At 47.4% G+C, this 24,594-nt stretch overlaps 1 protein-coding gene across 1 annotated transcript in view; it reads right to left on the bottom strand.

Annotated features, from left to right (window-relative positions):
• The window catches only part of CLIC3 (chloride intracellular channel 3), a 151,377-nt gene that overhangs the window by 27,980 nt on the left and 98,803 nt on the right, over positions 1-24,594 (bottom strand). Inside the window, exon 2 of the mRNA XM_069609744.1 lies at positions 2,867-2,976. Coding sequence (XP_069465845.1) covers positions 2,867-2,976 — 110 coding nt within the window. The remainder of the gene's footprint in view (positions 1-2,866; positions 2,977-24,594) is intronic.

Raw genomic sequence — 24,594 nt, 5'->3', positions numbered from 1 at the left:
CCTTGATCACTTTTTTGTTTATATACGTTATGAGAGCCCGTAAGATCAAGACCCAATAAGGCACCCCTATTTAAATTTCCAGGGCTTAGGATGCATCCATTGGCTGCATAGGCTTCTTTGGAATCTTAGGGGGGTTTGGTAGCAAGTGAATGCATATGCAGTGGGCGTAGGATGCATCAATTGACTACATGGGATTCTTTGGACTTTTAGGTGAGTGTGGTATCAAGAGACGGCATACGAGGCAGGCTTGGGATTCATCCATTGGCTGCATAGGCTGCTTCTTTGGACTCTTAGGGGGTGTGGGCTTAGGATTCATCCATTGGCTGCATAGGCTTCTTTGGAATCTTAGGGGAGTTTGGTATCATGTGAAGACATAGGAGGTGGGCTTAGGATGCATCAATTGAATGCATGGGTTTCTTTAGACTCTTAGGAGGTGGGAATAGGATGCATCCATTGACTACATAGGCTTCTTTGGACTCTTAGGGGAGTGTGGTATGAAGAGACAGCATAGGAGGTGGGTATAGGATGCATCCATCGACTAAATAGGCTTCTTTGTACTCTTAGGGGAGTGTGGTAGCAAGTGAAGGCATAGGAGGAGGGCATAGGATGCATCCATTGGCTGCATAGGCTTCCTTGGACTCTTAGGGGATGTGGTAGCAATAGAAGGCATAGGAGGTGGGTTTAGGATGCATCCATTGACTACATAGGCTTCTTGGTGCTCTTTATGTGTACATTGGGTACAAGCTTCCAGGCCTATCTACAAGACTTTAAGACGCCAATGGGCCATCTCAAAATAGTGCAGAGGATTTGCTATTCTTCAGATGTCCCTTTATAAGAAATGCCGCTACACCTTATTCTCAATGGTGACGTGAGTATTTCCAGAGGGCTGTGCTCCAGCGCAAATGATGTGCTGGCCAGTCTCATTCTATACATTCTTGTCGGAACCATGCTCCTGATGCTAATGAATTGCAAGCTCCCAGCACCAACTTGGACTTCACAGCAATGGATCCTTATGATATGATATGACATTTATAACGCGCCTATACACAAGTGTTTCAAGGCGCGACGAGGCAAGGGGGTGAACAAAGGGAGGACAGACAACGATCCTACGAGACCAGATGTCATTCAGATCGCACAATTGCATGGGAAGGGGGGAAAGGAAGAGTGTGCGGGGGGAAGGGAGAGGGGAAAGTGCAGTACATGGGAAGTGGAATAAATAAGATAAATAAAACACATAAAACAGTCAGCTGGTGGCAAGTGCAAGGAAGTGCAGACATAAGTGCTGGAAGGGGGACTGAAGGGATACAGAAAAAATGGTCCCCAAGTGCAGGGGTTGCCAGGGAGGCAGTGCAGGTGGGCAGTTGACGGGGCCTGGGCCAGAGATCAGAAAAGGGTGGCCAGGTAACCAGTGCAGAGGAGAGGAGAGGAGAGAAAGCAGAAGCAAAGAGGAAGGTTTTGAGGTGTTTCCAGAACCGGAGATGGTTCTCCTCAAGTTTCAGGGAGGCAGGAAGGCTGTTTCAGAGAGAGGCTCCTGCCGAAGAGAGTGATCTGCCACCAACTCGTTGCTTGGAGAAGCGACTGACCCTGAGGGAGTTGGAGGCAGATGAGCGAAGGGCTCGAGAAGGAAGATATTTAGGAAGAGGGAGTAGAAAGGTATTGCGGCCCCAGACCCCAGAAGGCCTTGTGTACAATGCAGAGGGTTTTGAATTTAATCCTTGTAGCCACTGGGAGCCAGTGCAGAGATTTCAGTCCTGGAGAGATGCGATCCCTGGGCTTGAGGTTAAGGACAAGTCTCGCAGTCATGTTCTGGATAAGTTGCCGAGGGCGGAGAGTGGAGGCAGGAAGATTTACATAGAGGCTGTTACAGTAGTCCAGCTTGGAGAGGGCCAGGGCTCTGGAGACAGTGAGCTTCTGGGGGAAGGAGAGGAAAGGAAGAATACCTTTAAGGAGGTGCAGCTGGTAGTGTGACTTCTTAGAGACGTCAGAGATGTGAGGGGAGAAGGAGAGTACAGAGTCGAAGATGACCCTGAAGATGACCCCTTTAAAGGGCCTGTCATTCTGAAATATTTCCCAAAAAGAAAAAAAACATTTCTATACGTGTTCCACTTTGCATGACAGTGTCAGGAATGACCATGTCATGCATTGCGCATCCCCCTTTCACTTGTCCCAAACACGCACAGGGAAATGAACCTTTCAAATCAAACCCCGTTTCTGAATTCAGAATGCGCATCATTGAAATGTGCAGCCATTATTTGTGCTGATATGCAAAGGGTTTCAGAAAGGGCATCTCAAATGTGCTCAACATCGAAGATAAATTGCCTGGGTGCATTTTGCAGCCATTTTACATGTATAAGTATTTTCCGTATATCACAGGTGGTAGCCATGACCCTCATTTGTAGAGCGAGGGCCCAGAAGTTGTCCTTCTGTTTCGTATTCACACTCTAGAAGATTGTTTATGAATTAGGTTTTCTCTAGACTTCTGGGTAAGTCTCAATTTGGCCACATGTGTGTTGAAAATCTTTTATTTCGGCGATGCCATAAAAAGTTTGCAAAACTAAAACATGATAAAATTTACATTATACATCATAAAACTAAAAATTAAAACACAAGAATTTAAAAATGTCGTGCAGATCCCAAGCAGAGGCTAAAAACGTCATTAATCGAATTATGCAATTTTCACCCCTTGTTATTTTCAGCAGCCTTTAGGCTGCAACAACAGTGCTCGTTCGCCACTGAACAAATAACGGTCTTAAATAACGTCTCCTTGCAGAGATATATAAGGGGAAAATACAAGTAAAGTACACATGTGTAGCTCATCCCTTAGTGTGCCTGGCACCTCAACTCCTCACTTGCTGCTCGTAGGTACCTTTTCATGTCCACTGTGGTGAGGGTGAAGGGCACTCCTTTCTGCATTAGGATCATGAAGATGCGGTGGGAGAAGGGGCAATTCCCGACGCTCTCGCCGTCGTCGCTCGCCTGTAGAGAGGAGAGAAAAAACAGCCAGAGTATGTGAGTGAGGAGCCACGGGCGCATCTAGAAGCTTCTCAATGCCCCTCAAAGCCAAGAGCGATACTGACCCTACAAGGGTGGTGCTACACAGAAGAGTGTGTGCGTCTGTGTGTGCGTACATCGATCGGTTGGGCATTTTCATTTACCAACAAATGTTAATAGAGGCTTTGAAATAAAATTGTTAAAATAGTAAAATGTTAAATAGTGTTTACATTGAACAAATTATGATATATTTGGCAAGAGTTGTAGTAGAAGAAAGTTGGAGAAGGTTTCTTCCCCTACTCGCATTCTAACTTTTTGAATGGTAGACCATGTGCACTACTCTTTATAAATGGTTTGGTTAATATCTGGTGAAATATTGCTATGTTTCTAGCTATATATTAGTATATCTTTGCTTAGTATCTGGTGAAATGCCAGAAATTGTTGTCTAGTAAACAGCTGGTGATCTGTTGATAATTGGGATTGAAAATATATACTGATCCCTGGGAAGTTATGGCATGCATAAATGTCTGATAATCTAGTGGTTACTCTTGTATGCTAACTATCCAAACGATCTATTGCTAATTGTTGGTTCAACATTTTCTGGGGGTATTTTGGTAATTGTTTATTTGGTAAAAATGTGGTGATCTGTAGGCCACTGTTGTGTGGTATATGTGGTCATATATTGCAATTTCTAAGCAAATATCTGCTGAAATATTCATAATTTTTGTCGCAAAAAATATCTGGCTATACATTGGCAACTGCACAATAAATACCTAGTGATATATTGGAAATTGTATATTTCTGGCAATTATTAGTAATTGCTTAGTTAAGATATTGTAATCAATCAATAAATACTTGTTGGTACATATTCAGTGATACATAGGTTATTGATGTTAGGTAAATATCTGCTGGTCTGTTGGTAATTGTTGCATCATAAATATCTGTTGATATTTTGGTAAAATATACAGCGCGTCACTGGGAAGTGCAACCTCTCCAATACTCTGCTTTTGTGTTGACCTCAGCCATGTAATGCCTAGCCCAAATTCGAGATGCTAGGTGCTAGTTTAACAGAAGGCTTCCCAGCGAGTGCATTGTCGATGAAGCAGTCGGCAACAGCCAGTTCCATCGGAGGTTGCTCAGTAAATCCCACCCACACATTTCAGAAGACCATCCAGGCAGAACAGTACATGTTGACGTGAGACAAATTCAGATTTAGGAAGGAAATGTACATGCGGTCACAGAAAATAATTTATGCACGGGCAAGAACTGCGGTAAAGGCCAGTAAACAAGTTCATACCATAACTGTACCAAAATCGTACATGGCTGCCTATATCGGACGCCGAGATTAGTACAAAAAGGTAAACAAAGTAGTTCATAGGAGTGCCTCAAGTAGAGCAACACCTTTGCTGCATTACATTTAAAGGCACCATGCGACCTGCATCTCTCCTGGCGTCTTGGACTACAACGCCCATGACCGGTCACCATTGACTATGCAGATTAGTGGTAATGGGAATTGTAGTCGTAAACAACTGGAAAGACAAAGGTTGCAAACCTCTTACTTAGGACGACAGCACATGTTTAGTTTAGTTTAGTTTAGTTTATTCATTTGTATTGCGCACCAGACCCGAGGGTATGAGGGCGCATGAGCAGCAAGGTGATTCAAAGCTTGGTTACAGGATGCTTATACTTTACATTACATAATTATACATTACATTACATAATTACAGTGTGACGATGAAGGAACATGTGTACAGTTTGGCAGGAGAGAATGCAGTAGATGTATTTAAAGAATTACAAATATATACAAGTTTAGTATTACAAATTTACAGATTCTCTTAAAGCATGCAACGCGGAGAGCAGCCGTGTGGTGTTAGAGGTGTTAGTGGTTCGTGTTCTTTAACCAATGGATGTAGTTGCGTCTAAAAAGTGAGTAAGGTTGGGGAGTTCTGAGCGATGGTGGTAGGGAGTTCCAGTGTTGGGGTGCTTTCACCTGGAAGCTGTTGCCACCCATTTTAGTGCGTTTAAACCTGGGGACGGTGAGCAGATTAGCATTGGAGGTTCTGGTGGGTCTGATGGGGCTGTGTTTGCATATTCTGTCTGCCAGATAGCGTGGGGCAGCATTATTCAGGCATTTGTGGGTGAGCGATGCTACTTTAAGCAGGATTTTGTCTGTTGTGCTGAGCCAGTTATGGGATTTCCTGATATTGGAAATGTGTTCCCTCCTGGGAATATTGAGTGCTGCCCTAAGGGCGTTGTTTTGTAGCGTCTGAATTTTGTTGGTGATTTGTTTGGTGGCTCCTATGTAGAGGGCGTTACAATAGTCCAGTTTGGATAATACCAATGCTCTGGCAAGTGTAGTGCAGCTGTGGGTGGAGAGGAAGGGTTTGGCTGCTCTTATGAGCTTACATGTGTAGGCCGTAGAGGATGCCATCGAGCTAACCTGTTTGTGGAAGGTTAGGGAGGAGTCGAGGTATATTCCTAGGGTTTTTACTTCTTTCGAAACCTTGATTAGGTTCCCATCTATGATGAAGTTGGCATAATTGTGGTCGAGTTTGGTTAGGTTGGACGTGGAACCAAGGATGATGAGTTCAGTTTTGTCATCATTCAGGCATAGACTGTGCGAAGCCATCCATGCCTGGATGATGAGATACACCCTGTTCACCAGGGCCAAATCCTGGTTGTAATCTCCCGTCAACGGGATGAGGATCTGTGTATCATCGGCGTAGTTAGTGTAGGTGATACCCAGGCCGCCTAGATCATCAAACAGGGGCTTTGTGAACACGTTGTACAGAGTGGGGGAGACGCACGAGCCCTGTGGGACTCCACATGTAATGGGGATGGGTTCGGCGGCGGCAGAGGAGGAGAAGACTCGCATGGATCTGTTGTTGAGGAATGACTCAATCCAACTGATGGCTTCTTGTGAAAAGTGGGCAGCTGAGTCTAAATGATTACATAGGATTTTATGGTCAACTAGGTCAAACGCTGCAGAGAGGTCTAGCAGGAGTAGTAATGCAGTTTTCCCGTTATCTCTAAGGTCGTCTATTTGGGCTTTCAGATCTATCAGGGCTGTTTCAGTTCCATGTTGGGGTCTGAAGCCGGATTGTCTTATTCCTAGAAGGTGGTTTGTTTCAAGATACTTTTGGATTTGTTGGTATGCTGTCTTGTCTAGTATCTTGAGCAGGAATGGGACGGTGGTAATCGGTCTGTAGTTGGTTGGGATGGACGGGTCAAGGGAGGGTTTTTTGAGGAGGGGGAGGACCCAGGACTCTTTAAGGTTACTGGGGACTGTTCCTGAGGAAAAAGAGGCATTGATGAGTCTGGTGATGAATGGCGAGAGGTCTCGTGCCGCGTCTTTAATGATTTGTGGGGGGCAGAGGTCACCTTTGCAGTTGGAGGGTTTAAGGGCAAGAATTATTTTTTCTACTTCGAGGGAAGAGACTTTGGAAAAGCTGAAGCGAGCAGAGTTAGGTGTGTGGTGTGAGGGTGGAGGGCTCGAGTGGGCGTTGATGGGGTTGGTAAGATTGGTGAGGGAGTCTTTCTTATTTTTAATTTTTGTTTGAAGGCCAGTGATTTTATTGTTTAGTGCATTTTGGACACTGGTGCACCATTGTTTGTTTTTAACGCAAGTATCTGGGATTGTTACCGGGGTTTCCAATTCTTTCAGGATAGTAAATAATTCTCTGGAGCTGGAGTTGGATTGGGAGATTCTCAGGTTATAGGATTCTTGTTTGGCCGCTATGATTTCTTTTTTATAGTTGGCCGTTATTTTGTTAAGCAATAGTTTGTTGTGGTCAGTCGGAGATTGTCTCCAGACTTGTTCCAGTTTACTCTTTTCCAATCTAAGGGTTTTAAGATGGCTGGAGAACCATTGGTTGAGGTGCTTTTTTGGTTTGGATTTTCTAAGTTTCAATGGTGCAATGGCGTCTAAGGCTATGCGCATGGTGTTGTTATAGCCTTCTACGAGGTCATAGGGATTAGAGTCTTGGAGTTGGCTTAGTGTAGGAAGAATGAGTGGGATCAGTTTTTCTACTGTGATATTTTTTTTGCTTCTCGTGTGGATGGCTGGGGCTAGTGCCATGTTGGCTATAGGGCTTGAGGCCTCAAGTGAGAAGGAGAGGAGGTGGTGGTCGGTCCAGGATTGGGGAGTGTTGTTAGTGATCGATACGGCACAGTTATAGTCTGCTATCCAATCAAGGGTTCTCCCTTTGTTATGGGTGGGGCTGGTTACTTTTTGTGTGAAGCCTAGTTCAGACAGGGTGTTGCTGATGAGAGTGGCTTGATTGTCTTTGGGGTCTTTGTAGCCTAAATTGAAGTCTCCTAAGAGAAGGCATTGTGAGGAGTTTTTTAGGTTGTCGGTAAGGATGGCATTGAGGTCTTCCTCAAAAGATCCCGGGGGTCCGGGCGGTCTGTATAGTAAGTGAATGGATATTGTTTGGGAGTTAGCGATGGGTAGTTTGGCTGTAAGTGATTCACATGATGGGTGGTGTGTGGCGGAGTTGAGTCTGATGTTAAGGTGGGTCTTGGCAATGATGGCCAAACCACCGCCTTTAGCTTCAGTTCTGTCCGCTCGGATGATGGTGTAGTCAGTGGGGATGGCTAGCGAAAGGGCTGGGCCTGCGGCTGCATGAAGCCAGGACTCTGTTATGGCTAGGAAGTCTAGATCTTCAGCTAAAATGAGATCAGCGATGTCCGTGGCATGGGCAATCATGGAGCGTGCGTTGATGAGGGCACCTTTTATAGGTAGGGTTTTGGCTTTGGCAGGGGTGGGGGTGGTAGCTGTGATGAGCGCTCTATTGTTGGTTGTAGTGGAGTTGACGGGTTTAGGTTTGGGTTTTTTTAGCGTAAGGTTAGCGCAGGAGCTGATGGAGGTTCGGTGTGTGAGTATGGATTGTGTGGAGTCCCTGGCTCTAGGCTCGTGTATTTTTGGAAGTCTGGATCGTAATCTGGTCAGCCTGTCCGAAAGGCATGGGGGAGCGAGTAGGCTAAGCATGATTGTGGTGCTGGGCTCTGTGAGGGTGGGTGATGCGGTGCCTAGGCTGGTCAAGTTAGGGGGTGAGCTGGGGAGGCATGCGGAATTGGTGATGTGGAGAATGGTTCTCAGTAGTATAGAGTAAAGGCCTGGGAGGAACATTGTGTGAGGGGGGTAAGGTGCAGTGTGTGTCCTGTCTAGGGTCGAAATCTAGCAGTGGACAGTGCGGCCTGCTTGGAGTAGCCGAATACTACCTAATCCATGTAGTGCAAGGTTGCAGATTGGCATCTGACTCAGGTACAGGTAAGCAAAGTGGTCATAGTAAGCGTTTGTCAATTAGCACAGCATTAGGTTTAGAGTTGCGCCAGTGTACCAATTAACATCTTGGATCAGAGTAGCATGTATTCAGAATAGCGCCTGGAATGGGAATAGCACCTAGGTTCAGAGTAACACTTAGTTCAAGATAACACCTAGAATCAGAATAACCCCTAACTTCAGAATAGCACATAGAGCAGATTAAGCACAACATTGAGTTTAGTGGCTATAAAAGTTTGTTGAGCGGGGACACATTGGGCTGCAGGTCAACAGATCTAGAGGCAGTTGGTGAGCAGATCAACAGAACAGAGCAGATGGTCACAATGCGGTTAAAAATGGCAGCTAGAATTGCATAGGGTAGCCGAGCAGCAGTGAGGCACAGTGCAGTTATATGTTACAGGGATGACTAGCGACACAATAGTCTAAATACGACTGAGCACCTATGTACTGGAAATGGCAGCAACTTTGGGCACAGATACAGCATGCAATAAGGCCTGTGTGCACGAGAGTGGCAATAAGTAGCTTGTGGTTACAAAGCCTTTTCCAGAGTCTAGGCAGTTCAATTTAAAAGCGAAGTGGCGTTTACCGTTCAGGTTGGTCTGGAATCCGGCAGGGGGTCCGGTCAAACGGCGAGGAAGGCTGAGGACAGGTATTGGCCTTATTATCCTGGGCCTTGCTGGGAGTGGGCCGGCTTCGCCTACCGGCTGGCGATATGCTGCTTAAGGTGGCTCAATGGCCAATCGGATGCGAGGACAGTCGGATGTGCTCAGTTAGGCACTGGGGTTCCTTGAGACATGGCGGGCGGCCATCTTGGAAGTGTAAAAACCTCGTGGTGGCTAATGGTGGCAGGGGCAAACACAGCAGCTGTAGGCATCAAGTTTAAAACATGCAGGCTGAGTAGATATTCTTGCAGGTCGGCGGATCAAGGACTGGCTGGCTGTGTGCATTTCCTGGTGCTGGTTGGTGCTGGTATCTTGAAGGGACCGGCAACCTCATCCTGTTCCTGGGTGTCTTGAGTTCACTATATTCTTGAGTGAAATGGGCCTCGCCATGGATCTGGTCAGGGTTTTAAATTCGCCTCTGGTCTCTGCACTTCACAGTGATCTGGGTCAGCTCTCTCTGGTTCTCTGGTCTGGGTCTCTAGTTCTGGATAGATTGGCTCTACTGAAATAAGTGTCATGTATGTTGTTGTTTGAAATGTACTTCCATTGATTCATCAATAATTGAAACATGAAATACAGGAAGCCGAGGATCCTTTTTAACGTGGTTAAGTACTTATTTAGAATTTTGTTATATGGCATGGCAAGAGAATTTAGAGTGGGTGATTGTGTTGCAGGGGTTTTTGGTGTGAATTTATTTTTAATCAAACATTTGTTGAACATTAAGATCCATGGATTATCGGTTCTACGCGATTACATTGTAAATAATTACGACAAATGGGATTTCATCGAATCTTATTTTTCTTAAAAGACATTTCACTGCAAATGTATGCAGGGCCAAGGGGCCCCCAGAGACTACCCCCACACATACCCCACCTTATTTTTACCCCACCTTAATTCTTATCCTAACTCAGCCCCATGCATATATTTGCGGTGAAATGTGTGTTACAAAATTTGTTGGAATTGTATTCGTTGAAATCTCCTCCATTGTAATTAATGGTAGTATACCGGATTATCTAATGCAAAACGTCCACCAGCTAACATTGACAGTTTCTGAGAAGCATCTTTGAGTAAAATGCATTTCATATCTAAAGGCAAACATTGGAAGATATCACCAATCAATCTCAGACAGCAGAGGGAGTTCTTTAACTTTAACGAGTAGAGTTCGACATGGTGATCTGCTCAACAGCAAAATCTAGCCTGGTTTTTAAAATGACCAGCAAGCTTGAAAATAATGTCCCTTGTAGTACACTGTATGGACGTTTTTCTCATGCATATTCCTTTTGAATATCCTGGCGACTGGTATACTGATTCGACTTTACTCTTCAGTGGGTTAACAAGACCAGCTCTACCAAGAGGGATCTGGAAGCTGATGTGTCAGCATCCGCTCTGTTGCCATAGTGCCAGCACCAACACAAAACCTTTCCCATGGTTATGGGCATGGAAATACTCAATAGGACTAAAGTGCCATGAATAAAAATGCTTCAACTGGTGAGCCGATTACCTCCACTTGGTCTCCGCTCTGCTTTCAATCTCTAATATACAAGGTACCGGCTGAGTACCTCATCATACCCAGTACCCACTGCTGCCTGTAAATTTACAAGTATCTTTGAGGGTTGCACGGCTGAGGAATTGCAGCCCTCACCCATCCCCCCCCTCGGTTCTCATGGGCTCATGGTCTAGCTTGGTCATAGCCTTTCCAGGCCCAACCACTCATATATCCAAGGTTTAGCTCATTAAAGAACTGATTTTATACATGCAACTATTATAACACATTAGGACAAATGTGTGTGCAGGGCTTGGCTGTGTTCATCAACTTATAATGCTCATCACGTCCTAAGTAACCGTCAGTCTAAAATCTATCTTCATTTAAGACCAATGTCCAAAATGATCTTAATGTCATGTTTACTTTGTAAAAGTATGTATAGCCCTCTTTGTCAATGAGCAAATCAACGTTGTATTGGCTATTTCTTGTCCTTGAACAAACAAATCCCGAACTCTGTCAAGTGAAGGGTTTTTACGCAGTCCTGTTTCCAGCCATACATTGTCAGGACTATGGTTGCTCCCTAATGGAAGGCCACACAGGCCGCTGATGGACTCACCAAAGCAACATCGCCAACTACTCTGAAGAGCTAGTGGTTTTGATCTTGTAAGTGCACTCCTGAGACCCTAGCATGCCCCCTGCGCCAGCCTCTCCACTATGGCTCTGCTCCACTCTCTCTTCTCACCACTGCTGCACAGCCAACCAGCTAAGCACTCCTCGCCTCACTCCAGCAGGTTGGCTCTGGCCCTTCTGATCCTCTCCGGAGCCTCAGGACTCCCCATGTGTCTCAGGGAGCCACGCAGAGCCATGTAGACATTGGCCCACGCAACTGACTCCATAACTCCTTGCATCGTCTCTCCGTGCAGCGTGGCTTCTCAGAGCACATCCTGCGGGAGCTTCGCGTCTGCCTCCTGCCCACATGGATTCCAGTCTATGCCTGGTGGCTACCCACAGATCTTGCCTGATTTGCCTGATACGTAATCAGTGGAGCGATCTCTCGGTGCATGCGGGCATTTGGGGCTGGTAGTGCTCTCTTGCTTAGGAGGCAGAGCGGGAAATGGTATAGACGGGGGCATGAGTGCATTCCCTACACGTTGACACTCCTTGCCTGTGAGCAGTTGCTACCAAGAGGTTTTTGGATTGCCATTTGCCTTAATACTGTTGGCTATGCACCTCCACAGGATCGCTGACGTTTGATAACTATCAATAGCGCGATGTTCGGTGATCTGTGCTTTTACTTGTAGTAAGAGACTTGGCACTCTGTTTTAATGAGGCTAGAAATCTCCACTCATTGCTGCGCAACTGGCTTGCAGGAAGAGTTCACTGTTAGGCCGCCTATCGGATGCCTTTTGGAGCTGCTGGCTATTGACGTGTTGCAGCCCTGCTGCATGCTGGCAGTTTCTTTACCTGGCCTGCTGATTCATCCTGCTGATATTATGGCCTGCCCGACAATAACGTGCAGAACGTGTCTCTACGTGCCGAAAACAATCTTCTGAAGTTTCCCAAGAGAGTTAAAACCATTGTTTTTGGTTGATCTTCTTTTCGGCGCCTTCTTTTTTGTTGTCCATCGTCTGCCTTTCTCTTTCTGACTTTCTGCGCCCTAATGCCTGCGGGCTTTCGGCGCATTATAAGTGCAAATAATAATATTAAGAATGACTGCATGCCTGTAAACCTCCTTAGTATTAACCCTTGCACCACAATGCAGGGCGGACATGCTGTCCTGTAAGCTGTGAAGCCCCAAACCTACATTGGCCCCTCTGTGTGCCCTCCTGCATAGATGATGTGGATGCATCCATCCCTCTGCAACACACACTCGAGGGAGGACGTTGTGAAAGCCTCGAACATAGCGCTCCATGTTGTCTCCACTCAGCTAGCAGCTAGCAGGGCCCTCTTTTCAAATGCCCCCAATTGCTCTAAAACCTACGCCTATTAATGAATTATAAATCTAATCAAACTGCACTACCGGAAACCGGGGTAAACATTGAGCCTGGGATTTTTTATTGAGCAGTAGCTGTTGGTACATTATAAACCTGGGGTTCAACGCTCCCATTTTGCACAGGCCCTCACATTTCATCTCTTTCAGGCACAGCTCTCCCAAAGATGCCACATCGGCAAGATGCATTTTACCTGTATGTTCCTCCTCCGGCCGGACAGTAAGAACCCTGGAGCTGCTTCTTGCCGTGCTGCTCCACTAGTAGTCCTGATATGAGCAAATCTGTGGATCTGTGTGAGTGGAGGCTGGAGTGTCCTTTGTTTCATGTTTTTGTTAGGAATATTTTTACTCCCTGTTCTCTTTTTCTGCAAGTATTTTCCTGCTTTTGGGCAATGAAAGTGGCCAGTAGGTCGCTTATCTGTAGAACTGTGATCTTGTCACTCATATCTTGTTCTACTTTCTATCTAGTGCAGGGTTGTCCAACTCTAGGGTCGAGGGCGGATCCATGTCCTGTTTTCAGGACACCCCTCATTAATATTCATGAGATACATTTACATACAATGATTCTATATGTATGCACATTTTTCCTCCTGAATATTAATGAGGGATATCCGGAAAACCGATCGAGATCCTGGCGCTCGAGACCTGGAGTTGGGTAACCCTGATTAGCGTATATAGTGCCGCACTTTTTGCTAATCTACATACTGTTGCTTTATTTGTGATTTATCCTCTGTAAGGCGTAATAACCTCATTTAGGCTAAGTTCCTTCCATCTCAAATCTATCCACCTCCTCACACCGTCCAAATGTCCACTGGAACCTACCTCCACACTGTCCAAATGTCTACAGCACCCTGCCTCCACCGCACCGTACAAATATTCACTGCAACCTGCCTCCACCACACCGTCCAAAAGTCCATTGCAACCTACCTCCACCACACCGTCCAAAAGTCCACTGCAACCTGCCTCCACCACACCGTCCAAAAGTCCACTGCAACCTGCCTCCACCACACCGTCCATATGTCCCCTGAGCTGTGAGTTTTTTGGTTTTCTCTTCTTTTATGTAAGTTCCATTCTTCGCCTGGCCATCTCCTACTTTATTCTCACCCAGTCCCTGGTTCCCTTCCTCATTTTCTATATGTGGTCCTTCCACTCCTGATCATCCTTATCCGATAAGGAGCAGAGTAACGTAGTCTATTGTCACAAACGTTACATTATTAAATCGATATATGATATGGCATTTATAACGCACCTATACACAAGTGTTTCAAGGCGCGACGAGGCAGGGGGGAACAAGGGGAGACAGACAAAAGATCCTACTAGGCCAGGTGTCATTCAGATCGCGCAGTGCAGGGTTGGGGGGAAGGGAAAAGTGCAAGGGGGAGAGGCAGAGGAGAAGTGCAGTACAGGTTTAGTAGAACAAGATAAATAATAAGGGCCAGCTGGTGGCAAGTGCAAGTTAAGTGCAGACAAGTGCTGAGAGGAGGGGCTGTAGGGATACAGAGACAGTCCCACAGTGCAGGGGTTGCCAGGTAGGCAGTGCAGGGGAGAGTGGCAGGGCCACGGACCAGGGTAGGTGAGTGGCCCCGTTGCAGATTCAGTGCAGTTTCAGTAATATTAACAGGGGAGAGGGGGAGAGAAAGCAGAGGCAAAGAGGAAGGTTTTGAGGTGCTTCCGGAACCGGAGATGGTTCTCTTCAAGTTTCAGGGAGGCAGGAAGGCTGTTCCAGAGGGAGGCTCCTGCAGCGGAGAGAGATCTACCCCCAACTCGTTGCTTGGAGAAGCGGCTGACCCTGAGCGAGTTGGAGCTGGATGAGCGAAGAGCTTAAGAAGGAAGATATTTAGGAAGAGAGAGTTGAAGGTATTTTGGCCCGAGGCCCCAGAAGGCCTTGTGGGCAATGCAGAGGGTTTTGAACTTAATCCTCGCAGCCACTGGGAGCCAGTGTAGCGATTTCAGTCCTTGAGAGATACGGTCCCTTGTCTTGAGGCCAAGGACAAGTCTCGCAGTCCTGTTCTGGATGAGTTGCAAAAGGCGGAGAGTAGAGGCAGGCAGATTCAAATAGAGGCTGTTACAGTAGTCCAGCTTTCAGAGAACCAGGGCTCTAGAGACAGTGAGCTTCTGGGGGAAGGAAAGGAAGGATACCTCTGAGGAGGTGAAGCTGGTAGTGTGACTTCTTAGAGAGGTCAGAGATATGAGGAGAGAAGGAGAGTGTGGAGTCGAAGAGGACCCAGAGGTTTTTTGCCTTGCAGGTAGGAGCTGGAAGAAGGCCAAGAGAGGCCGGCCAGAGAGCTGCAGGGAAGGAGGGAGTGGGTGTGCCGATGAGTAGACTCTCAGTCTTACTGGCATTAAGGCAGAGGTCATTGGCGGCACACCATTCCTGGATAGCAGAAAGACAGTCAGGGATGAGGGAAGGAGAAGAGGATGCCGAGGGTATCCTGAAAATGAGCTGGGTATCATCTGCATAGCACTGAAAATTGGGGCAGAGAGCGGCGATGCGGTGGGCAAGAAGTGCCAAGTACTGGTTGAACAGCCAGGGAGAGAGGTTAGATCCCAGGGGGACTCCACAGGTAGAGAAAAAGATGTCAGAGAGGAAGGACCCCAGTTGGCCCCGGGAGGGTCGATTGGAGAGGAAAGAGGACAGCCACACCAGAGCCTGACCAGTGATACCCAGGTTATCACGGAGACGGTTGAGCAGGATGGTATGGTTGACAGTATCAAAGGCAGAGGAGAGATCAAGCAAAATGAGAACACAAGGAGTGTTTGAGTCAAGGTTCGAGAGCAGGTCCTCACGAATGTTCAGGTGAGCATTTTCTGTGCTTCTGGCAGCTCTGAAGCCAGACTGATGGTCGTGAAGACTATCAACAGATTCAGCATGGAGATTAAGCTGGGAGATGGCCAGTTTCTCCAGGAGCTTGCCCAGGAAGGGAGTGATAGAGATTGGGCGATAGTTAGCCGGGCAGGTGGGGTCGGAGGAGGGTTTCTTAAGAAGGGGATGCGCAAGGGAGTGCTTGAGGGGGGATGGGAAGACTCCAGAAGCGAAGGAGTGATTGCAGAAGTCAGCCAGGGCAGGAGCCCATTGGCAGGAGCCAATTGAATGATTAATATCTTCCTAGGTACATTATTTGTAACAAAATCCTGCATGTTGGACTGCTTAAAAGATCACACAATATTAGCAGATATGTTAGACTCTTCATTGATTTTGAGTTTTGACTATGAAGTGTTGCCTCTGCGCCCCTTTAAGCTGAAACTATTGAATGGGAGTACAGATATGATGGATATTGTGGGTGTTGGTTGGTTACTTATCCAAACATTTACTGCCCCTGGACATTCTAATCCCTATGGCCAATCCTTCCCACTACCTGCTACTCCCTGCTTAAATGCCCTCCCCCACCCCCAGGATATCATTAAGCTAGCGTTATAATTCAGAATCATCAAACTGTGTGCTGTATGGGGTCTACCAGTGTTGATTCCAGATATTATTTTGAGAGTTTATGGCTTAATTGCAGCTGTAAATGAGTGTCAAGTTCCATTTAAATGTCTTAATTGTTTCCTTCAACCACTTGATTTTTAAGAAATATGTGTGTCCTCTCATCTCCTCCTTGCGATGAAGCCGTTAAAAAAAACCATTGGCAAAGCCAACATTTTCAGGATGTTTATAGGTATTTGCCAGGCAATTCTTTATAGCGCCAGGTTACAATATTTCCTAGCTGTTGCTACCCTTTGTGCAGGTAGAATCATTATGGCACTGCCTGGCAAACGCCTATCCCATGCTTACACAAAAGCCAAAAACTGTTGAGTTTGTCACAAAGGATCCCGCTCTCATGCGAAAGTTGCATATAGTGTAAGATATGCCACCATGTGCTCACTGGTCTATCTTGGCATAACTTACCCTAGACAAATAAAAGTTTACATTGCACCCAGTTCACAAACAAGAACAACGCGTCCCTGTTTTAAACACCTTGTGGTGCATTCTGAAGTGAAACAAAACAAAAGTATTACCCACATTTTTAAAATAAATTGTTTCACACAGCAAAATATGTTCCCAAGGCATGTGCCACCTTGCCCCACACATCCCACTGCCTTGTACACAACATTTCAACTTCCACACTTCTCCCTCTCATTTCACTGAAGAACATCTAGGCGTAAGTTAAGCAGCCGATTCCTGCGGGTAGTTTTAACCTTTTTGTGAATGTGCCTTTTTTAGTGCACGTTTCTTTTCTTATCCCTAAGAAATGTTTTGTGAATGGAGCCAACCTTCTGCATGTGGTGGTGGTGGAACTCTGTCTCATCGTCTAGACCAGGGGTGCCCATGGGCTGAATGTGGCCCCACAGGGCATTATTTGTGACCCTCCATGTCACATGAGTTCATTGATGAAGTGTTGCCTGGCCTAAAGGCAGTCAGTCACTAGCTCCATCATGCCATCTGTGAATCCCCTGTAGTCCACTTTTTGCCTTTGCATCATGGTACATGCAGTTTTACTTCTAGTTAAAAAGATGAGTTCAGTCCCATAACACAAATGAATGTGCTAATGCCATTAAAAGGCAATTTATCACGGGTTACAGTAAACAAGTAATACATTAAAAGTGCACCTTCAAAGCTAGGTTTTTTAAAACTCAAATTCTCCCAACGAAGACCCCACCACCGGCTTATTCCCATGGAGGGTTTGGCCCACCGAATGGGACTTGTGTGGTACATTCGGCCCTCCAGCGAAAAACTGTTGTGCGACCCTGGTCTAAACCAATGCTAATCAGTCTTTTTGATGGTTTGAAATAGACACACTAGGAGCCGGGAAGATAGCTGAGAGACCAGGGGCAATGTGTTTGTCTCGGAAGTAAGACAGTGCAGAACAACACGGGTTCGAATTCGTTTAAGCCGGTCTCTGGCATTAAGCACCTTACAAAAGTTTAATTAAGTAGGGGTGTGCTTTAAAGATCCAATAGGGAGTGAAAAAGTTAAAGCAGAAAAAAAGACACTCGTGGTCAGAGGCAGTTGGAGGGCATCAGTTGACCAGGTCAGCTTCTACACATACACTATATAGAGCTTTAAGTGGACGGGGGAGGGTGGACAGTCCTGGGCCCCAGCACTGCTGTGCAGCTGAGCCTCAACATGGGGCCCAGGTGAGGCCCACATCTGCTGGCAGAATCCCCCTCCTCTCACTATGCATAACAGGGCTGAGCCAATAATGCATGGAGGCTTTTTAACAAAGGGAGTCAAGCAGACACACCAGCACCTCCCTAAAACAGAACACCCAGAGTGTGGTGAGGTGGAAAAACCATTTATTTCATTAAAATGTACCTACCATCTTTTTGGCCCAGACTTGCTCTATTAGAAACAAACTGGAGTGCAGACACTTCAGTTTTGTGGGATGGGCTGAAATAATAAGCGCGGACTACAGCTCGTCTGCTGTTTTGATGGAGGGAGCTGTTGTCTGAATGTTACACAAAGATCGCTGCAGCAGGCACATTACCCTCTTGAGCTATGTTAATGGACTGGGAATTTTTGACCGGCGGGTTACAAGCACGGCTCCGCCTCTGGCACTTTAACACTGGGCCTGCTAACATGGATTGGAACCATCATTAACCTGCTTTGTATTACATTTTAAATTTGAATGTTTTTATATTAATGTTGTTTAACTTCGGGCCTAATGAAACTATATTTCATTCAACTTTTTTTGTATACATTTGAATCCTGTTGATGCTAGGTGTTTTTTGAAATAGGGAGAAAACTCAGCCCGTCTGTTAGGCTATATAGGCTATATAGTCGACGCCTCTTATAACCTTCCCTTGGTTACTTGTACATCTTATGTCGGAAGCCCGAATAAATATCGTTTTCTGATGTTTCTGGGTCCCTTGATCTTCACCCACTTAAAGAACTGGTCCAGTATATAGTCCATTCATAGTGCAAACATGATGGCAAGTAGCCACGGGACGGCGGGCCAATACCATCCAAGGTAATGCCCACGGGGCCCATAGTTACAGGCCCGAGAATAGGAAGGGCCTTAAAGAATGCCTCAGGGGCATTACCGCGGGGGTATTGGCCTGCTGTCTCAGGGCTTATTGCCATTAGTACCCCGGCCCATTAGATCGGGGTACTAATAACATTTTTTCTGTTCCAAAATGCTGCAGAGTTTCGGAACAGAAAAAAATAAATAATTTCTCAAAAATGGGTTCCGGGAAAGGGAAAACAGAGTCCGATTTCCCGTTCCATGGTGGCCATTGGGAGCAGGCATGCTGGGGACAGAAGTGATCTCAGCGCGTTCACTCCCGAAGAAGGCGAAAAAAGAAGGTAAGTGGGGTTGGGAGGGCGGGGAGGGAATAGTTTGCAAGGGAGAGTGGGGTATGACGACCGCCTCCAGCCGTGTGGAGGCTCGGAGAAGGGATTGCCCCGTTTTGAGCCTCCTCACTGGCTGAGCGGCTGCCATGCCCCCGCCGGGAACAAACGCAGACACGTACATGTGTCCACGGGATTACACTGTGTTATGGCTCGGAAACGAGCCAATCCACGTTAAGTGTATCCCATGGATTCACAATGCCGGGTACTAATATCTATTAATGCACCACATCTGAGTTAAATATTCAGGGGCGGATTGTCAAAAAGTAGCGCAAATTAAAGGAGCGCAGAAAATGCTGTTCCCTTTGTGCTACTTTCAGAAATTCTCAGGTGACCTCAGGTTTAAACGGTGGCTGTCACCCTGAACACAAATTGTGAGAAAATGACCCAGTCGTGATTTATGCCTTTCCCTGCACCATGTTTCAAAATGTGCAGGTGGATGACCTGTGTTTCTGCATATTTAAAAGCACATCCCATCTGTAAATTCGGAATGAGATTATAAATGTTCAGAAATGGCCCCTTACTTGGCCAAATGCACAAAGGAGGTATAAAACGACCTTCTGCACGAACACATTTATGATGCACTCATTCATGCACTCTTTGTGAATATCGTTTTTTTTTGGTTCAAGTGAGATGCGCTAGACTTGCGCCAAAAAAAGATTTGCGAATCTGGACCTCAGCGTTTAACTCATGGGCAAGTTTCTCAAAAAGCAGTGCAAATGAAAGGAGCACAGAGAATGCATTTGTTTAATTTGCTCTGCTTTCAGAAATGCTCAGGTCAACTTATTCACAAAGACACTGAGCATTTCTGCAGGGGCTGGACTGCAGCGCAAAGATGCGCCGCTGTTCAGTCCCCTTGCATACATTACTGTCAAAGTAAGATAGGTCCCCAGCAACCATGTTGGGAGTGCATTTCACAGAGACAATGGGGCTCATTATTGGTAACCGTGCCCGTGCTACCGGTGGGTTGCCGCTGGACCGGTACACTTTTCCCAGCACCTGACTTCCCTGAGCCACAGGGGGATTACAACCCCGGCAGCCCGGAAAGTCGGGCGCCGGTAAAATGTTGTTCCCCATTCCCATAGAGTGCCATAGGACTGCCAGGATGGCCTGCCTACTGTGGCTGCTGTGCCCGGCAACGTCAGACCTGTCGGGCACGGCGGCTCCGGCAGGCAGACCTGTAGTATGCCAGTTTAGAAACGACGGTACCGGTAAGCTTACCGGCACCATTGTTTCCGGCCCGGCATACTTGTAATGAGCCCAAGTGTCTATTAAAGTCTAGGTGAAATGACTGGAAAGAAAGCATTTCCATTCATGTTTGGGGGATGGTAATGCAACTGGGACAGTCACGGCATAACCTGCGGCTGTCGCATATAAAAATTAAAAAAATCATGACGGGGACAGAAATGATCCTGTCATGATTTGCACCTCTACCTGCACCTGTTACAGAAGGCGCAGGGGATGACCCTGGTTTCTTTTACGGGATGCACTTTAAGATGCCCAGAAAAGCCCTCTTTTTTTTACACAAGTGGAGAAAAAAGGGCTTCTGAACGAGCATGGAAGATGCGCTCGTTCAGATGCCCTTTGTGAATTGGGATGCTAACGTTTTGAGAATCTACCTCATTATGTTTCCTAATCAGCTTTGAAGGTCTCATGCTCTAGGCACTTGTTAGAGGTCCACTCATCAATGTCTCATTGCATTTCCCCCATATCATCGCTTCAAGAGCCGATATGGAGAAGTTCCTGCAATGCATGGGCTGAGAATTGGGGTGAGGAAAGATGGCACGTATCCTTTACTAAGCACATGATGACAGTGTACACAAGTGTGGTTAGAGGCCTCCGAGACACAAAGACTGATCACCATCATTCTTGATTTTTAAAGCCAGAATCCAGGTAATTTGATTATACTGAAAAAAAATCTGCTTTACAATTGCCAAGGTCCTAGCGCCACCCAATAATAAAGCAGGTTACTGCTGTCCTTACGCTCAGCTCTTTCTCTTGGTCTCTTTTACCAGGGCAAGTGTCTCCTGTGCCTCTACTGCTTCTCAAGCCACTCTTTGCTTCCCTGCTCTTCGTTTAATCCACCTCTGCTTTTTAGCCCTTTCTCTTTGTGTGGGTCCATTTTATCCAGTGATGAAGTCAACTGCTTGGTGGTTCTTGGGACCATCAACGTTGGTACTTAGGGGACCTGGTGCCATGGCTAGCCAGTAGATGTTGGGCCCATGGGTGGTATTGAGTGGATCACTGAGTCGCCCCACCTTACAGTGGTGGCACCAATTCCAATCCAGGGAGGCCATTTCTTTCCCATTCCCTTGGTATACTAGGGCAAAACAGCCCTGACTACTATGCCGCTTCTCAATTCCTTTGATAGACCCTGCATAGTATCTTCAGTACACCCCTCTTAGTAGCCAGAGCCGATGCTTACGCTGTCTTTTCCAGCACTGGCAGTGAAGGCGAAGACCCTGACAGAAGGAAGCAGGCTAGGGAAATTGTTGTGGAGAGAATCACAAGGAGGCCACCTTAACTCAGGAACGACCTTAAGGGAGGGGAGAAAGCACTGAGGACAGGAGGGTTGGGGGAAAGAAGACGCGGGGCTAGCAGCGGCGACGAGGGGGGAACGTCGCACACGCACACCAGTCAGCAGCAAGGAGGACAAGTGAAGCAGCACGGGGAAGCAGCAGAGGCCCTGGCGCCGCAGTCGGCGGTCTGATGAAAGGGATACACAAGTAGAAGTGGCAACTCCGCCACGTCGGTGACAGGAGGCAATCCGCTGCCACTGCCACCCGGTTTCACCCAGAGGAACATCCTGTGGGGGGCTGTGTATGGATTGTGGAGACCACCTTTAATAGAGGAAAGTCACCGCACATTCAGAGGTATCCCTACAAAATATCCCCACCAAAAATATCGCCGTACATAGGGCCGTTTGTCTCGCCATAGGCGACATTTTTGGAGGGGATAATTTATGGGAGCGGCGGTTGCGGGGGTGTCTCCCGCACATTAAAAAATGATGCGGGTTTGTGGGGGTGTCCCCCGCAGGGTCCATGTGTGAATTCTGCCACAAAAATATGGCAATATTTTTTCATCGCAATATTTTTGCGGCAGAATTAACACATGGAACCCATTCAGAGTGCTCCACTCTGCACCTACTGACAATACATGTAGGTAACATGCAGAGTGCAGCAAGCTCACAGGAGAATGTCGGCACTGTGAACAGATGTAAAAATCTACCTAATGTACTTATGAGCAGAGATGCCTAACACTGTGCCATCACCATCAAAGAGCAGGGACACCACCAGTCCATATAGTGACGTTCTGAAATCCAAAATGGTGGGTAGCCTTTTTAGTTGGGCTATTAGGTGAGCCCAAACGATTGCATTAGAAACCAGATAGGGGGAATGGCATATGTGGAGGCACATACAGCCTGTAAGTGTTGTTTGGTTATGTGCCCACCCACTGACTGCCTATGGCCATGCTAATCCCTATTGCCATTCTCATCCAGTTCTTGCCCCTCCCTGTCCAAAACACCTCCTCATGGGAAGTCTTTGAGCTCCCTTTAATTAAGCCTTACCATCAAACTCTGCACTTGGAGTGCCTGCCAGTATTGTTTTCAAATAAGTCTTCTGAGAGTTCATTACTTAATTGGAGCTGTAAATCTGCTACTGGTGTAATACAAATGTCTTACCAGCTCTGCATTCAGCCACTCAATGTATAAGCACTATGCATGTCCTTCATTGAAGGCCTGTTCAAAAACAAGCATTTGTAAAGCCAACAGTTTTGGCTTGTGTATAAATGTTAGGCATTTGCCAGGCACTGCTATTAGATGCCAAGGTACTCACACCATGTTCTCACCTGCTGCCATCAATGGTCCATTAATGCCACTACAGCTGTGCCCAGCAAGCACTTTTCCCATGACTACACAAAAGCCCAAATTGTTGGCATTGCCGATGCTTGTTTAAACATAGCCCAGCTACTAGGTAGTCTAGTAAACTGACCTATGGCAATTTAATTGAGCCAACCAAACCCCCCTAAGTAGTTCACTATGGTAGCTGCAACCCCTTCCAGGGGAACCAGCATGTGTTCCCTAAAAAAATGTTTCATTTGGTCAGTGTATACTGTAGGAGAAGGAGGTTTAAGTTTGGAGAATGCTGGGGGGGCGCTGTTGAGCTGAAGCAAGATGGCTGCCTAGGTGTTGTGCTCCGGACGGGGAGAGCAAAGAACCTTCACGTTCAGGCCCGCAACCCCACTGCATCCGCCTGAAATCGACGGCACATCCCTATAACCCTATCCTCTGTGGCCCTGGGAGGTTTCGTGGAGAAACGTGCCCCCAGCGCTGAGCTGTGATCCCCCGGTCCCCGCTGGGACTCCTTCTGCCCGATCTCCCCGTCTGCCGCTCCGTGGACCGCAGCCCTCCCAGCAACTTGGGGGTGTGGCGTTGAGGCCTACTGCGGGGGAGGGGCCTGCGGAGCCGGACTCTGTTCTTCCTGCCCTCCCGACGGGTTGCCTCGCCCTGTTCGCCCTGTTGGCCTGCCACAACTACTGCAGATCCGACCTCCGTTGACACCAGCGACGCCTGTACTGAGAGATTACCGGCACGGCTGGCCCGCCGTCTGCGGCTCTGCGCCTACTCGCACAGCACCTTCCTCCCTGCCACCCCTCCACAGGCGCTCCAGTTCAGGCCTGCAACCAGGTAGGGGGTGAGGGGAGTTGAGTGGGTCTGCCTCCAGCGGGCCTTGGCGCTCATCATCGGCCCCTCCCCCCGGTTGGACTACGGCCCCTCGGCCGAACCGGTGCCTTACGTGCGTGTGTTTGAACGCCTGGGGGAGTACCCATAGCCGGTCTGTGTTTTTTGGGCTCCTTGACTCGACCCTGCTCATAATACGCGCCATCATCGCTCCCTGCTACGGGCATCCTAATCAGCCGTGCCCTGCTGGGGATTTCAAACTTTGGCCGGGAGGCACACATATGAACTTCTCTACTCCACGTTCCCACCCCCTGCGATGTGAACGGCCGGCTGAATTGTCCACGCAGTGGCTCACAGCTGAATCTGGGATTGATTACTGGACATCACCGGCCATGGAATCGCTTGTAGGGGTTCGGTAAAGCTGAGGAAACACCGCTCCTGGCTGGGGTTGGACCATCCCTTGCCTCCAGGATTACCCTGCTTGCAGCTGCCCACAGTGACTGAGAAGATCATTCCCTGTCTCTTATTAGCCTACTTCTCGTGGCCCCTGCCATTGCCGCCCCGGCCATATCCTCCTGCACTATCATAGAACAACGATGGCCCGGTGTGTTATCACAGGACAGGCCTCCAGTGGTCCTCGCCTGCCCAGAGAAGATCATCCTGTGCTGCATCCGGAGGGAAACTTGACACACCTTCGGGGCGCCAGCAAATTAATCTCTACTTGCCATCATGACCAAGGGAGCGGGAGCCGGAAGAAAGCAAATCTCACTAAATATGTTTACTAAGACACCCTCGTTATGGTTAAAAAAGTCTTGACGGCCACCAGAGGTGCCCCATGCGCCGAGGCAATGCGCTGGGGCTCCACACACCACCGGATCCACTAGCTCCCTGTGGCTGGTGCCCCCATGGCAGGAATACAAGCAGTACCCACGCGAGTATGGCTAACAATGACCTGACCTTCATGAGCTGTAATATCCGGGGTTAGGCAATCACAGAAAGATGAGACAGGTACAGCTACATGCTGAACGTCATGGGGTGAAAATCCTATGTTTACAGGAAACCCATTCTCGATCGGAGCACTGTGAGCGCTTTGCGAGGCAATGGGGGCCCCAGAGGTACTATACTAACTATTCTATGCAAAGCCGTGGCACCCTTACTCTGATGCACAAGAGCCT

The sequence above is a fragment of the Ambystoma mexicanum genome, chromosome 8 (genome assembly GCF_040938575.1).
Source record: "Ambystoma mexicanum isolate Mex_15411 chromosome 8, UKY_AmexF1_1, whole genome shotgun sequence".
Taxonomy (NCBI): domain Eukaryota; kingdom Metazoa; phylum Chordata; class Amphibia; order Caudata; family Ambystomatidae; genus Ambystoma; species Ambystoma mexicanum.
The sequence above is the reverse complement of the archived record's forward strand: the minus strand, read 5'-3'. Positions and strand labels throughout refer to the sequence as shown.